Source organism: Pyrus communis, unplaced genomic scaffold (genome assembly GCF_041283825.1).
Source record: "Pyrus communis isolate YQ-2024b unplaced genomic scaffold, ASM4128382v1 ptg000166l, whole genome shotgun sequence".
Taxonomy (NCBI): domain Eukaryota; kingdom Viridiplantae; phylum Streptophyta; class Magnoliopsida; order Rosales; family Rosaceae; genus Pyrus; species Pyrus communis.
In genome coordinates this window covers 17501-35000 of record NW_028291048.1, presented here as the reverse complement: position 1 = coordinate 35000, position 17500 = coordinate 17501, and the positions used below count along the sequence as shown (strand labels likewise).

The 17500-nt window shown below is 30.5% G+C and overlaps 2 protein-coding genes across 2 annotated transcripts; both read left to right on the top strand.

The window, feature by feature from the left end:
• Positions 1 to 5094: 5094 nt before the first annotated feature.
• LOC148687780 (NADH dehydrogenase family protein) lies at positions 5095 to 6275 on the top strand. The gene is given in 2 exon segments (XM_088690032.1): positions 5095 to 5630; positions 5632 to 6275. Coding segments are annotated over 2 exon segments (573 nt in total). The 3' UTR covers positions 5669 to 6275.
• Positions 6276 to 9427: 3152 nt separating this feature from the next.
• Positions 9428 to 12804, top strand: LOC148687779 (NADH-plastoquinone oxidoreductase subunit). The gene is given in 6 exon segments (XM_088690031.1): positions 9428 to 9835; positions 9936 to 9971; positions 9974 to 10380; positions 10382 to 10871; positions 10874 to 10956; positions 10958 to 12804. Coding segments are annotated over 6 exon segments (1767 nt in total). The 5' UTR covers positions 9428 to 9603; the 3' UTR covers positions 11477 to 12804.
• The last annotated feature ends 4696 nt before the right edge of the window (positions 12805 to 17500 follow it).

Below are 17500 nucleotides of genomic sequence, written 5' to 3'. Positions count from 1 at the left end.
TAGAAAATATATTATATTACCTTCATTGATAATAGCTAAAAATATTGTCCGTATACTATTATTTCAATTTCCGGAATGGTATGAGGACTTAAAGGATTGGAATAGAGAAATGCATGTTAAATGTACCTATAACGGCGTTCAATTATCAGAAAAAGAATTTCCAAAAAACTGGTTAACAGACGGCATTCAGATCAAGATCCTATTTCCTTTTCGTCTTAAACCTTGGCACAGATCTAAGTTACGAGCCCCTTATAACGATCCAATGAAAAAGCAAGGTCAAAAAAATGATTTTTGTTTTTTAACAATTTTTGGAATGGAAGCTGAACTACCTTTTGGTTCTCCCAGAAAAAAACTTTCATTTTTTGAACCTATTTTAAAAGAACTCAAAAAAAAAATTAAAAAATTGCAAAAGAAATGTTTTATAATTCTAGGAATTTTTAAAGAACAAACAAAATTGTTTCTAAATGTCTCAAAAAAACCAAAAAAATGGATCATTAAAAACATTCTGTTTATAAAAGAAATAATAAAAGAACTCTCAAAAATAAACCCAATTATATTATTTGGATTGAGAGAAATAGAAGTATATGAATTGAGTGAAATTAAAAAAGATTCAATAATCAGTAATCGGATGATTCAGGAATCGTCCATTCAAATTAGATCTCAGGATTGGACAAATTATTCATTAACAGAAAAAAAAATGCAAGATCTGACTGATAGAATAAACACAATCATAAAGCAAATAGAAAAAATTACAAAAGACAAGAAAAAGGGATTTATAACTTCAGATAGAAATTTGAGTTCTAACAAAATAAGTTATGATGATAAAAGATTGGAATCACAAAAAAATATTTGGCAGATATTAAAAAGAAGAACTGCTCGATTAATCCGTAAATCCCATTATTTTATAATATTTTTCATTGAAAAGATATACATAGATATCTTTCTATCTATGATTAATATTCCTAGTATCAATACACAACTTTTTCTTGAATCACCAAAAAAAATTATTAATAAAAACATTAACAGTAATGAAGCAAATCAAGAAAGAATTAATAAAACAAATCAAAGTTTAATTAAATTTATTTCGATTATAAAAGAGTCACTTTCTAATACTAATATTAGTCTTAGTCAAAAAAATTCAAAGACTTTTTTTGACTTATCTTACTTTTCACAAGCATATGTATTTTACAAATTATCACAAACCCAACTTATTAAGTTAGAGAAATTGAAATCCGTATTTCAATATAATGGAACCCCCCTTTTTCTTAAGAATGAAATAAAGGATTTTTTTGTTGTAAGACAAGAACTATTTCATTCCGAATTAAGACCTAAGAATCTTCGCAATTCTGGAATGAATCAATGGACAAATTGGTTAAGGAGTCATTATGAATATCAATGTGATGTATCTCAAATTAAATGGTCTAGAGTAGTACCACAAAAATGGCGAAATATATTGAACTGTATAGCTCAAAATAAAGATTTATATAAAGATTTGTGTGATTTATATGAAAAAGATGAATTAATTCACTACGAAAAAAAAACAAAAATGGAAACGGATTTATTATTGAATCAAAAGGATAATTTTAAAAAACAATATAGATATGATCTTTTAGCATATAAATCCATAAATTCTGAAACTAAGAAGTACTCTTCAATTTATGGATCACCATTACAAGTAAAAACTAACCAAGATATTTTTTATAATTACAACACATATAAACAAAAATCATTTAATATGGTAGAAGATGATATTCGAGATATGGATAAAAATACGGATAGAAAATTTTTTGATTGGAGAATTCTCTATTTTTGTCTTAAAACGAAGGTCGATATTGAGGCCTGGATCAATATTGATACTGACACTAACAGTAATAAATATACTAAGACTAGGGTTAATAAGTATCAAATAATTGAAAAAATCAATAATAAGGGTCTTTTTTATCTCACACTTCAGCAAGACCAAAAAATCAACCTATCCAATCAAAAACCCCTTTTGGATTGGATGGGAATGAATGAAGAAATACTAAGTCGTCCCATATCAAATCTGGAACTTTGGTTCTTGCCAGAATTTGTGAGACTTTATAATACGTATAAAATGAAACCGTGGGTTATACCAATTAAATTACTACTTTTTAATTCTAATATAAAAAAAAATGCTAGTGAAAACAAAAGCATCACTGGAAATAAAAAAAGAGATCCTTTTATATCAATATCGTCGAATGAAAAAAAATCTCTTGAATTAGAAAACCGAAATCAAGGAGAAAAAGAATCCATGGGCCAAGCAGATCTTAAATCAGCTCTTTCAAACCAAGAAAAAGATGTTGAAGAAGATTATACGGGATCGGACATGAAAAAACATAGAAATAAAAAGCAATACAAGATCAATACAAAAGCGGAGTTTGATTTCTTCCTAAAAAGGTATTTGTATTTTCAATTGAGATGGGATGATTCTTTAAATAAAAAAATAATCAATAACATCAACGTATATTGTCTCCTGCTTAGACTGATAAATCCAAGAGAAATTACTATATCCTCTATTCAAAGGGGCGAAATGAGTCTGGATATTTTGACGATTCAGAAAGATGTAACTCTTACAGAATTTATTAAAAGGGGATTTTTGATTATTGAACCAATTCGTCTAGCTATAAAAAATGATGGAAAATTTATTATGTATCAAACCCTCGGTATTTCATTAGTTCATAAAAGTAAACATCAAATAAATCAAAGATACCGAGAAAAAAAACATGTTGATAAGAATTCTGATGAAGTCATTACAAAACATCAAAAGATGACTGGAAATCGATATAAAAAAAATTATGATTTGTTTGTTCCTGAAAATATTTTATCGCCTAGACGTCGTAGAGAATTGCGAATTCTAATTTGTTTAAATTCTAAGAATAGACATAGAAAGGCATCTTTTTGTAATGGGAATGAGGTAAACAGTCAAGTTGTGGATAAAAGCAAAAAATATAAAAAAAAACTTATAAAATTAAAGCTATTTCTTTGGCCCAATTATCGATTAGAAGATTTAGCTTGTATGAATCGTTATTGGTTTAATACCAATAATGGCAGTTGTTTCAGTATGGTAAGGATACATATGTATCCGCGATTGAAAATTCATTAATAGTACATTTTTCCTATATTTCCCATACCATATCTGGTCTATGACGACAAAGAGATGCACGCATACATTGTCTTACATTCCATTCTGATACATGATACTAATTCAATGACATATCAATTAGATCTAGAATGAACAAAATTTTCTTATTTTAGGTCTAAACTTTTATCTTTTGTGAGTGAAGAAACCAACCATACTTTTGTATCCCCTTTCAAATCCAATTTTAAAATGAAAATAGGATTGAGTAAGTTTTATTAAATAAAAAAAATTAGAAATTAATAACGAAATACAAATTTTTGTATATACCAAATAAAAATTAGGGGCATTATTATTACTGATCAATAAAGATATCTATCAATAAAAAATATCTTAAAATAAAAAGAGGGGGGGAGAGAAGATTTCAGTTTATGGTAAAAAATTCATTCATCTCAGTTATTTCACAAGAAGAAAAAGACGAAAACAGAGGATCTGTTGAATTTCAAATAGTTAGTTTCACCAATAGGATACGAAGACTTACTTCACATTTACAATTACACAAAAAAGACTATTTATCTCAGAGAGGTTTACGTAAAATTCTGGGAAAACGCCAACGATTACTGTCTTATTTGTCAAAGAAAAATAGAATATGTTATAAAGAATTAATTAATCGGTTGGATATTCGGGAGTCAAAAACTCGTTAATTTTATTTTTATAAAGGCATTTTGAATTATTTGATTTATTAGATCTTGAATTTTAATGAACTTTTTTTCGTTTTCAGCAATTCATGAAAGAATGAATCGAGGAAAAACCTATGAATATACCGGCTACAAGAAAAGACCTCATGATAGTCAATATGGGCCCCCACCACCCATCAATGCATGGTGTTCTTCGACTCATCATTACTCTAGATGGTGAAGATGTTATTGACTGTGAACCAATATTGGGTTATTTACACCGAGGAATGGAAAAAATTGCGGAAAATCGAACAATTATACAATATTTGCCTTATGTAACACGGTGGGATTATTTAGCTACTATGTTCACAGAAGCAATAACTGTAAACGGACCGGAACAGTTGGGAAATATTCAAGTACCTAAAAGAGCCAGCTATATCAGAATAATTATGTTGGAGTTGAGTCGTATAGCTTCTCATCTGTTATGGCTCGGTCCTTTTATGGCGGATATTGGTGCACAAACTCCCTTTTTCTATATTTTCAGAGAAAGAGAATTAGTATATGATCTATTCGAAGCTGCCACCGGTATGAGAATGATGCATAATTATTTTCGTATCGGAGGAGTAGCGGCCGATCTACCTCATGGCTGGATAGATAAATGTTTGGATTTCTGCGATTATTTTTTAACAAGAGTTGCTGAATATCAAAAACTTATTACACGAAATCCTATTTTTTTAGAACGAGTCGAGGGAGTAGGCATTATTGGTAGAGAGGAAGTAATAAATTGGGGTTTATCGGGACCAATGCTGCGAGCTTCCGGAATACAATGGGATCTTCGTAAAGTTGATCATTATGAATGTTACGACGAATTTGATTGGGAAGTACAGTGGCAAAAAGAAGGAGATTCATTGGCTCGTTATCTAGTCCGAATTGGTGAAATGATAGAATCCGTAAAAATTATTCAACAGGCCCTGGAAGGAATTCCAGGGGGACCCTATGAGAATTTAGAAATACGATACTTTGATAGAGAAAGGAATCCGGAATGGAATGATTTTGAATATCGATTTATTAGTAAAAAGCCGTCTCCTACATTTGAATTGCCGAAACAAGAACTTTATGTGAGAGTAGAAGCCCCAAAGGGAGAATTGGGAATTTTTCTCATAGGGGATCAGAGTGGTTTTCCTTGGAGATGGAAAATCCGCCCGCCGGGTTTTATCAATTTGCAAATTCTTCCGCGGTTAGTTAAAAGAATGAAATTGGCTGATATTATGACGATACTAGGTAGTATAGATATCATTATGGGAGAAGTTGATCGTTGAAATGATAATTGATACACCGGAAGTACAAGATATCGATTCTTTTTCTAGATTAGAATTTTTTAAAGAGGTTTATGGAATTCTATGGGTTCTTGTTCCTATTTTGACTCTTGTAGTGGGAATCACAATAGGCGTACTGGTAATTGTATGGTTAGAAAGAGAAATATCGGCAGGGATACAACAACGTATTGGACCTGAATACGCCGGCCCTTTGGGAGTTCTTCAAGCTCTAGCAGATGGGACAAAACTACTTTTCAAAGAAAATCTTTTTCCATCTAGGGGGGATACTCGTTTATTCAGTATCGGGCCATCCATAGCAGTCATATCAATTTTAGTAAGCTATTCAGTAGTTCCTTTTGGATATCACCTTGTTTTAGCGGATCTCAATATCGGTGTTTTTTTATGGATTGCCATTTCCAGTATTGCTCCAATTGGACTTCTTATGTCGGGATACGGGTCAAATAATAAATATTCCTTTTTAGGCGGTCTACGAGCTGCTGCTCAATCGATTAGTTATGAAATACCATTAACTTTATGTGTGTTATCAATATCTCTACGTGCGATTCGTTGATACATAGACAGAAACTTTTCTCTATTCCTTCCTTTCAAGGAAAGGGTTGGAATGGATTGAGTAGATATCTTAATTTTTTTTTTATTCATTATTCGGGTTGATGAACTAAATCAAATAGTTATATGAGTGAAAGAAAACAGCTTATATATAAATTCGCAGTAAAAAGATTGATTCTCATTTTCTATGTATAAGAGTTAGAGAGTTAAGCGGAAATAAACATAAACAGAAGAGACCGTTTCCCCCAAGATTGGTTGATTAGTCATCCTGACTTGAAGCGGGTTCAAAAGATCAACCGTATTGAGTTTTCACTATCATTTTTATGTATTAGCATAACGGGGGATTGAGCAAAAACGAGTGGATGGTTAGAAACACGAACATATGTAAAGGATTAGTAATGGAGATTATGTAAATTCTCCAAAAGGACATTTTTACATAATATACAAACAAAGAATACTAATTGGGGCTTTAAGTTGGTAGAAATGATCAGGCAGTACTCCCCATGACACGATTCCAATCCAGAGTATACTCCTATCCACCGATTTAATAAATAACTATTCGAAACGAAATAATCCTTTACTTTATTTTGAAAGCCCTCTTTTTCTCAGAAATAGAAAGAAGAATAGGAACGAAAAAAAAAAAAAAAAAAAGATATACTTTATTTATTCTTTGTTACTATTATTCTTTCCCATATACATATTAATAGATATATAATTTGTGTCATAATTCATTAATTAATATAGAATTTTTTTTTCGTACGTGAAACCAACGGGTTATTGATATTTTTACAAGAAGTATTTTATTGAACAGTTAAGTTATTACTGAACAAAGAAGAATTGAAATTATTATTGAAATTATTAAATTAAAGAAAGGATGAGATCAATTCAGAAGTACTTTTTTTATTTAATTTTGAATTAAAATAATTATAACAGACAGAATTCAATTGGTCTAATTTGGGACCGGCCGATAGTTATCCATCCTACAAACATATCAGATTCAAAAAAGAATACTGATGCGGTCCTATATTTATTTCTGGCCTTCAAGGAGCCGTATGAGGTGAAAATCTCATGTACGGTTCTGTAATAGCGATGGTAACAGTGATGGTATCACCGACTATAATTATCTAACAGTTCAGTACAATTGATATTGTTGAGGCGCCATCAAAATATGGTTTTTGGGGATGGAATTTGTGGCGTCAGCCTATAGGGTTTATCATTTTTATTATTCTTCCCTAGCAGAATGTGAGAGATTACCTTTTGATTCCAGAAGCAGAAGAAGAGTTAGTAGCAGGTTATCAAACCGAATACTCGGGTATAAAATTTGGGTTATTTTATGTTGCTTCTATCTAAACCTATTGGTTTCTTCATTATTTGTAACAGTTCTTTACTTGGGAGGTTGGATATATCTATTCCGGACATATATGTTTCTGAGCTTTTTGAAAATAAATAAAACATGTGGAGTTTTTGGAGCGATAATTGGTATCTTTATTACATTAGCTAAAACTTATTTGTGTCTTGTTCATTCCTATCACAACAAGATGGACTTTACCGAGGCTAAGAATGGACCAACTATTGAATCTTGGATGGAAATTTCTTTTACCTATTTCTCTCGGTAATCTATTATTAACAACTTCTTTTCCAACTCTTTTTCACTGTAAAGTAACATTCTATATTCACAATGTGTCTCAAACAAGAGAAATAAACAAACATAAAACTATTCATATATATATTAACGATATGTTCTCTATGGTAACTGGGTTCATGAATTATGGTCAACAAACAGTACGAGCTGCAAGGTACATTGGTCAAAGTTTTCATGATTACTTTATCCCACGCAAATCGTTTACCCGTAACTATTCAATATCCTTAAAAAATCAATCACCGCGGAGCGTTTCGCGGTCGAATCCATTTTGAATTTGATAAATGTATTGCTTGTGAAGTATGCGTTCGTGTATGTCCTATAGATCTACCCGTTGTTGATTGGAAATTGGAAACTGATATTCGCAAGAAACGGCTGCTTAATTACAGTATTGATTTCGGAGTCTGTATATTTTGTGGTAATTGCGTTGAGTATTGTCCAACGAATTGTTTATCAATGACTGAAAGAATATTGAACTTTCTACTTATGATCGTCACGAATTGAATTATAATCAAATTGCTTTGGGTCGTTTACCAATGTCAGTAATTGACGATTATACAATTCGAACAATTTTGAATTCGCCTCAAATAAATAAGTAAATCTCTTATTAACGAATAATTTAGAATTACTTTACTAATAACTAATATAGAAGGAATTTAGGTTTCTTTCGTGTTGTTTGGTCAATAACTACAAATACCAACTATTGATTGGTTGGTAAGAAACGCGTCTTAATTTGGATTGAAAATCCATTAATTAATATATCCATAATTGTTTTAAAATATATCGTTTAGAATTTAGAACGACTCTTTCAGATAAAGAATGAAATTAGTCAATAATAGTACTCACGTACTCACATTTATTCATATCCCTTAGTATTTATTTACTTAGGATTAAATTAGGAATTGCTCAAAAATCATAAAAAAAAAATTTATGGTCGGGTCTCAATAAGGTCATGAAAAACATTTCTATTTATTTATCTCTTATTTTACATATAATGGATTTGCCCGGACCAATACATGATTTTCTTTTAGTCTTTCTGGGATCGGTTCTTATACTAGGAGGTATGGGGGTGGTATTATTTACCAACCCCATTTATTCTGCCTTTTCATTGGGACTGGTTCTTGTTTGTATATCCTTATTCTATATTCTATTAAACTCTTATTTTGTAGCTGCTGCACAACTCCCTTATTTACGTGGGAGCTATAAATGTTTTAATCGTATTTGCTGTGATGTTCATGAATGGTTCAGAATATTACAAAGATTTGAATCTTTGGACCATTGGGGATGTGGTTACTTTGCCAGTTTGTACAAGTATTTTTGTTTTACTCATGATTATTATTACGGATACGTCATGGTACGGAATTATTTGGACTACAAGATCAAACCAGATTATAGAGCAAGATTTGATAAGTAATAGTCAACAAATTGGAATTCATTTATCAACAGATTTTTTCTTCCATTTGAATTCGTTTCGATAATTCTTTTAGCCGCTTTGATAGGTGCAATTGCCGTGGCGCGACAGTAAAAAATTTATAGAATTAGCAATGCACGTTAAACTCTGTTCGGTTTTATTACATTACATTTATTTCCCTTTAATTAAAGATTGTTTATGTCTAAAATAGAAATTATTCAATCTATTCTATTAACAATAGAAAATCTGCCTTTGTTCCGTACTTTTTTTATTCTAGTCAATTGAATCTGTTGAATTGTTGTTCAGTTCATATTGAAATGAATCGAAATTGATAAGGAGTTGGTCAATGATGCTCGAACATGTACTTGTTTTGAGTGCCTACTTATTTTCTATCGGTATCTATGGATTGATCACGAGCCGGAATATGGTTAGAGCCCTTATGTGTCTTGAACTTATACTGAATGCGGTTAATATGAATTTCGTAACATTTTCTGATTTTTTTGATAGTCGCCAATTAAAAGGAAATATTTTCTCAATTTTTGTTATAGCTATTGCAGCCGCTGAAGCAGCTATTGGCCCGGCTATTGTTTCATCAATTTATCGTAACAGAAAATCAACTCGTATCAATCAATCGAATTTGTTGAATAAGTAGTATTAATCATATAAATTCTAATATTCATAAATTAGAATTACCATGACCATACATTCCGTAATAATACATGTTTTCAAAAATGTAAGAATTAAAGTATCTTGGCTCTATCGCATGAGTCAATCCAGAAGTAGATTGATTAGAAAAATTATGATAAATTATTGATTCATCTGGTGTCTAAATATATGATTCATTTACAAGTTTACTAGATCGAAACTTTCTGACATTCAAAAATTTATAGATCCAAATGTCACATTCAGTAAAGATTTATGATACGTGTATAGGGTGTACTCAATGCGTGCGCGCCTGCCCAACGGATGTATTAGAAATGATACCTTGGGACGGGTGTAAAGCTAAGCAAATTGCTTCTGCTCCAAGAACAGAGGACTGTGTCGGTTGTAAGAGATGTGAATCCGCCTGTCCGACAGATTTCTTGAGTGTTCGAGTTTATTTATGGCATGAAACAACTCGAAGTATGGGTCTGGCTTATTAATACGTTCCAGAAAACCCTACTTGAATACATTTGATTTTTTTACCTTTACCGACAAAAACCCGCGCTCAAAAACTATTTATTTTGAGCACGGGTTTTTCTGGTCCAAGTTTATCTTGTTTTTACCATGATAATTTTCCTTGGTTAACGCTAGTTGTAGTTTTGCCAATATTCGCGGGTTCCTTAATTTTCTTTCTCCCTCATAGAGGAAATAAGATAATTCGGTGGTATACTATAGGTATATGCATAATAGAACTCCTTCTAACAACCTATGCATTCGGTTATCGTTTCCAATTGGATGATCCATTAATGCAACTGACAGAGGATTATAAATGGATCGATTTTTTTGATTTTTACTGGAGATTGGGAATAGATGGAATTTCTATAGGACCCATTTTACTGACAGGATTTATCACAACTTTAGCTACTTTAGCGGCTCGGCCGATTACTCGAGATTCCCGACTATTCCATTTTCTGATGTTAGCAATGTATAGCGGTCAAATAGGACCATTTTCTTCTCGAGACCTTTTACTTTTTTTTCATCATGTGGGAGTTAGAATTAATTCCAGTTTATCTACTTCTATCCATGTGGGGGGGAAAGAAACGTTTGTATTCAGCTACAAAATTTATTTTGTACACTGCAGGAAGTTCCGTTTTTTTATTAATGGGAGTTTTGGGTATTGGTTTATATGGTTCCAATGAACCAACATTAAATTTTGAAACATCAGCTAATCAATCGTATCCTGTAGCACTGGAAATAATATTCTATATTGGATTTCTTATTGCTTTTGCTGTCAAATCACCGATCATACCCTTACATACATGGTTACCAGACACCCATGGAGAGGCACATTACAGTACTTGTATGCTTTTAGCCGGAATCTTATTAAAAATGGGAGCGTATGGATTGGTTCGGATCAATATGGAATTATTACCCCACGCCCATTCTATATTCTCTCCCTGGTTGATTATAGTAGGCACAATTCAAATAATCTATGCAGCTTCAACATCTCTTGGTCAGCGTAATTAAAAAAAAGAATAGCCTACTCTTCTGTATCTCATATGGGTTTCATAATTATAGGAATTGGTTCTATAAGCGATACAGGACTCAAACGGAGCCATTTTACAAATAATCTCTCACGGATTTATTGGCGCTGCGCTTTTTTTCTTGGCCGGAACGAGTTATGATAGAATACGTCTTGTTTATCTCGACGAAATGGGCGGAATGGCTATCGCAATTCCAAAAATATTCACGACTTTCAGTATCTTATCAATGGCTTCTCTTGCATTACCGGGCATGAGCGGTTTTGTTGCCGAATTGTTAGTTTTTTTTGGAATACTTACTAGTCAAAAATATCTTTTAATGACAAAAATATTAATTACTTTTGTAATGGCAATTGGAATGATATTAACTCCTATTTATTCATTATCTATGTTACGCCAGATGTTCTATGGATACAAGCTTTTTAATGCCCCAAACTCTTATTTTTTTGATTCTGGACCGCGAGAATTATTTGTTTCGATCTCTATCCTTTTACCTGTAATAGGTATTGGTGTTTATCCCGATTTCGTTTTATCATTATCAGTTGACAAGGTCGAAGCTATTATATCCAATTATTTTTTTCGATAGTTTTTGTGAGTAAACCAAAAAATGAAACTGAAATCCCATGATTTTAAAAATGGTTGATTGTACAATAAAAAAATGAGTCTTTTATATTCTTTTCTTTTAAGTAAAAAAAAAAAATTGGAATTCTATTATAACTAGATATCTTTTGAATTTGTGAGAACCATTTGAATCAAGTAATGGAAATGATTCAAATGGTTCTTGATTGTTTACATGAAGTTTTCGTATATATACCTGTATGCCGTCCTATGTTTATATTCGTCAAGTCTTTTATTCAATTAGATGTTAATGTAAATGAACCATAACTATGCAACCCTATTCCTAATAGATTAACCCCAAAATAGCATATCCAAATTATAAGAAAGCCCATTGAAGCCACAATTGCAGAATTTACACTTTCAAAATTTTTATTTGTTCTAATATGTAAATAAATAGCGAATATGGTCCAAGTAATAAATGCCCAAGTCTCCTTTGGATCCCAATTCCAATATGATCCCCATGCTTCATTAGCCCATACTGCTCCCGAAAGAATACCTACGGTTAAAAGGATAAACCCTAGACTAATAATACGATAACTCCAACGATCCAATTGTTGAATCAATTGATACCTGTAATAATTTTGAGACGAAATAAAAGAAGTGTTTCGTAAGACATTGTTTCTTTCGTTCACGTATTGAATCTCACTAAAGTAAACTGACTCATTTTCTAAATTATTGCTTTTACTAAAAATCCTTATGAATTTTCGAAATGTAATGACTAGAAGAGCTAGTGATAATAATGATCCACACAAAAGAGCTGCATAGCTCAATACCATCATACTTACGTGCATCATTAACCAATGGGATTGGAGAGCGGGTACTAATATCGCGGATTGATGCATTTCAGTTAAAAGACCCGAAGTAGCAAAACCTTGAGTAAAAATAGCACTTGGCGCGGTTATTGCGCTTAAATGGTTTTTATGTTTTTTAAAATACGGAATAATATGAATAATGGAAAAACTCCACGAAAGAAAAATTAATGATTCATATAAATCACTTAATGGTAAATGCCTCAAATACATCCAACGAGTAACTAATAATCCTGTTATGCAGAAAAAAGTAGCTATCATCCCCTTTTCTGACGAATCATCTAGTCCTACGATTTCATCGACTAATAAAATTATCAAATGAATTGTAATTACAATTGAAACGATCGAAAAGGATATATGAGTTAATATATGCTCTAAAGTTGAAAATATCATAAAAATTATTAAATTAATAAGGGCGTCCCTCAATTATAGGAATTGAAATCGGGAATTGAATTCATTATAGGACTTACTCTTTTAGAAGATGCCATGCCGCCACTCGGACTCGAACCGAGATGCTCTAGCACTGCTTCCTAAGAGCAGCGTGTCTACCGATTTCACCATAGCGGCTTATTCGAAATCATAATAACCTATTTTTATTCAATCGTCGAGCTTGAAGGAGTTAATTCAATCCAATATTTTTTTTTAGGAAACCATTCAAATTGATGAATAAAAACGTGTTTAAAAATTAGGGATTAAAACGTTTTCGTTAACGTTAATAATATTGATTTTTCTTATTATTATCTTTTTATTTAGTTATTTAGTATTTTAGGATGTCAATTTTATTTAACTGAACTAACAATGTATTTTTTCGTAGGCTATTACTTTATGCTCTCCTAAAACTAAAATGTAACAGTTGTAACTAGATAATTTTTACTTCAATCCCTGGATATAAGTAAAAAAAATGTTCTGCCTCGTTTGCATTTTTTAATGATTAATTTCTTTTATCATTTATTTTATTAATCTAAAATAAAAAATTCATTTTATCGATTAATAAAAAAATAGAATTTTTATATAACACAATTTCAGCGATACACTCAAAAGATTTATGTAAATATTTGCATAGTTAGGTTGCGTTAGGATTTTTTTTTTGTTGTGTAGAGAATTTGCGTTAAGATTTAGCAAACCCATTAAGTTAGGTATTTGGGATGGTCGTATCAATCATATAAAAAAATTTCGTATAGAAATTGTACCGTACTTCAAAATATTTTCTAAATTTTTTAATTAATATATATATTATATCTTGATCGATCTTCCAATCGAAACATAGGATCTAAAATAGATCACTCAAAATTGGCGCATTCGTCATATAACTACCTAAATCATATAACTACCTAAAAATGTAAACGGGGCTTTTATTAATTTAATTGGGTTTAAGGAATTTATATAGTGATAATAATTTCTAAAACCCAAAATAATGGTTTAAAAGATTATAAAAAACATTTTAAACTTAATCAATTAGTTTCAACGACCTCTTCTTTATAATATAAAATCAAAAATATAACTAAAAAAAAATTCTTTTTATTATTGAGATTGAGTAAGGGCGATGGGGAAAGTGATAATCCCCATCCGGAAAATGATAAAACATACTAAAATGAAAGGCGAAACCTTGCGCTTGCGTTTACCCTTTTTTCAAACAAAAAAGTACCATTCATTTTTAGAATTCAGTAGACAACAGAATTCTTATCTATATCAGAAACGAAAGAAACATTTGGCTTCAAATTAAAGTAAAACAAATTCAATTTTATATTCGTTTTAAATTAAAACATTATGAGACTAATTCTTTTTTATTTATTTTTTTTTTAATGTATATTGTTTATATTGTAATTTATCTTATATATTAATATTTATTCTTTTACTATACTATTATGATGTTAATATTAATTATAATTGATAAATATTATTTATCATTTTTATAACTTATAAATCTTATAAATAAACTAGAAACAAAATTATATCACTTTATTAGTTATTAGAACGATTCAGATTATTTATTTGTTACACAAAAAAAACTTTTTGAACTCCCGGTAGAAAGAGATTTCGCTAACGAAAAAGCTTTCAATGCTGCCCTATATCCCTTCCTTTTCCAAATATTTTTACGAATACGTTTTTTTGAAATAGAGGTGCGCTTTTTTGGAACTGCCATTAAAAAGTTATAATAGGTTTTTCGGTTGGATGTGAAAGACATCTATTGTTCAAAATCAATTGTTCTTTACTATTCTCTATCTATTTTTTCTCTAAATTAGACTCCAAAAAAAAAGGGGGGGTTAAAAATCACATAAAATATTAATAAGAATGATAAGGTACACTATGCCAAATAGATTGAAGTTGATAAAATAAAAAAAAAATAATACAAAAAAAAAGAAAGATTGTCCGTTTCGTTTTCTTTCTATTTTCGTCGTGTTCCATTTATACATGTAATAAAAAAATCTAAAAGTTTAATAAACCAACCCTTCTCCCGCTTAATTAAAAAATAAAAAAACTTTAATAATTTTTTCTATTATATTAATTAATTTAATATTAATTTAATTGTTCAAGCTCGAAGAAAGAGTCCACAAAATTTGAATTATCAAATGAGACTAGTAGTTAATCTGTTAAAGGATACAAAATACATAATTTAAAGGCATTTTATTTGCCCCCTTTTTTTTTTCCGTAAAATTAAAGTGTTGGATATCATAGCATTTCCTACAAATAGCTTTTATTGTAATGGAAGACAAAGAATTAGTTACAAAACAAATTGGTTAATGATTCTAAATAACCGAATTACAATAAATAGTTTTAGTTATGGGCTTTATGATTCATATCAAATACTGTTTTTGGTATAATTATTTATCCTTGTTCTATAGATATAAAAAAATTATTGTAATACGTAATAATTAAAATGAAAATTCTAATTTTCATTTTTTATCTTCATAAAATTTTATTTAAAAATTTGAATTTAATATTAACAATTCAGTATTAATAAAATTAAATACGTATTTATTTTTCACTAGTGACTTATTTATATCATTTGACCAATTATAACCTCTTGATTTTAAATATTTGAAGTAGTTTGGAAAGATTCAGAATAATTAAGGCTAGAAAATTCTATTTAAGTTTTATTTTATATATCTTAATTTTTTTTTATTAACCGACCCCTTTCAAAAGAAAAGAAATAAGAACCGGTGACTCAGAAACAATTAATTAAGATAAATTTTTTTTTTTTTTTTTTTTTTATGGAATATACATATCAATATTCATGGATTATACCTTTCATTCCACTTCCAGTTCCTATCTTAATTGGAACAGGACTTCTACTTTTTCCAACGGCAACAAAAAATCTTCGCCGTATGTGGGCTTTTCCTAGTGTTTTATTATTAAGTATAGTTATGGTTTTTTCAGCCCTTTTTTCTATTCAGCAAATAAATAATAATTCTGTCTATCAATATGTATGGTCTTGGACCATCACTAATGATTTTTCTTTAGAATTTGGCTGCTTGGTTGATCCACTTACTTCTATTATGTCGATATTAATCACTACTGTTGGAATTATGGTTCTTATTTATAGTGACAATTATATGTCTCATGATCGGGGATATTTGAGATTTTTTGCTTATATGAGTTTTTCCAATACTTCAATGTTGGGATTAGTTACTAGTTCTAATTTGATACAAATTTATATTTTTTGGGAATTAGTTGGAGTGTGTTCTTATCTATTAATAGGTTTTTGGTTCACACGACCCAGTGCCGCGAATGCTTGTCAAAAAGCGTTTGTAACTAATCGTGTCGGGGATTTTGGTTTATTATTAGGAATTTTGGGTTTTTATTGGATAACAGGTACTTTCGAATTTCGGGATTTGTTTGAAATATTCAATAACTTGGTTTATAATAATGAAGTTAATTTTTTATTTGTTACTTTATGCGCCTCCCTATTATTTACCGGCGCTGTTGCTAAATCCGCCCAATTTCCCCTTCATGTATGGTTACCTGATGCCATGGAAGGGCCTACCCCCATTTCGGCTCTTATACATGCCGCTACTATGGTAGCAGCAGGAATTTTTCTTGTAGCTCGGCTTCTTCCTCTTTTCATAGTTATACCTTACATTCTAAATCTAATAGCTTTGATAGGTATAATAACATTATTTTTAGGAGCCACTTTAGCTCTTGCTCAAAAAGATATTAAGAAAAGCTTAGCTTATTCTACAATGTCTCAATTGGGTTATATGATGTTAGCTCTAGGTATGGGGTCTTATCGAGCTGCTTTATTTCATTTGATTACTCATGCTTATTCGAAGGCATTGTTGTTCTTAGGATCTGGATCAATTATTCATGCGATGGAAGCTATTGTTGGATATTCTCCAGATAAAAGTCAGAATATGGTTCTTATGGGCGGTTTAAGAAAACATGTACCAATTACAAAAACTGCTTTTTTATTGGGTACACTTTCTCTTTCTGGTATTCCACCCCTTGCTTGTTTTTGGTCCAAAGATGAAATTCTTAATGATAGTTGGTTGTATTCACCTATTTTTGCAATAATAGCTTGGTCCACAGCAGGATTAACTGCATTTTATATGTTTCGGATTTATTTACTTGCTTTTGAAGGACATTTAAACGTTTATTTTCAAACTTACAGTGGCAAAAAAAGCAGTTCGTTCTATTCAATGTCTCTATGGGGTAAAGATAAAGAAGGACCCGAAATTATTAAAAAAAATTTGCGTTTATTATATTTATTAACGACGAAAAACAATGAAAAAACTTATTTTTTAAACACATATCGAATCAATAGTAATGAAAATAGTAATGAAAATGTAAGAAGCACGGTGCAGCCTTTTATTAGTATTACTCGTTTTGGCACTAAAAGCACTTTCTCATATCCCCATGAGTCAGACAATACTATGTTATTTCCGATGCTTGTATTAGTTTTATTTACGTTGTTCGTTGGAGTCATAGGAATTCCTTTCTTCAATCAGGAAGGAATAGATTTGGATATATTATCCAAATTGTTAAGTTCATCCATAAATCTTTTACATCAAAATAAAAAAAATTCGGTGGATTGGTATGAATTTATCACAAATGCAATTTTTTCAGTTAGTATAGCTTCTTTCGGAATCCTTATATCGTCTTTTTTATATAAGCCTGTTTATTCATCTTTACAAAATTTGAATTTATTTAATTCATTTGTTAACAGCGTTCCTAATAAAATTAAA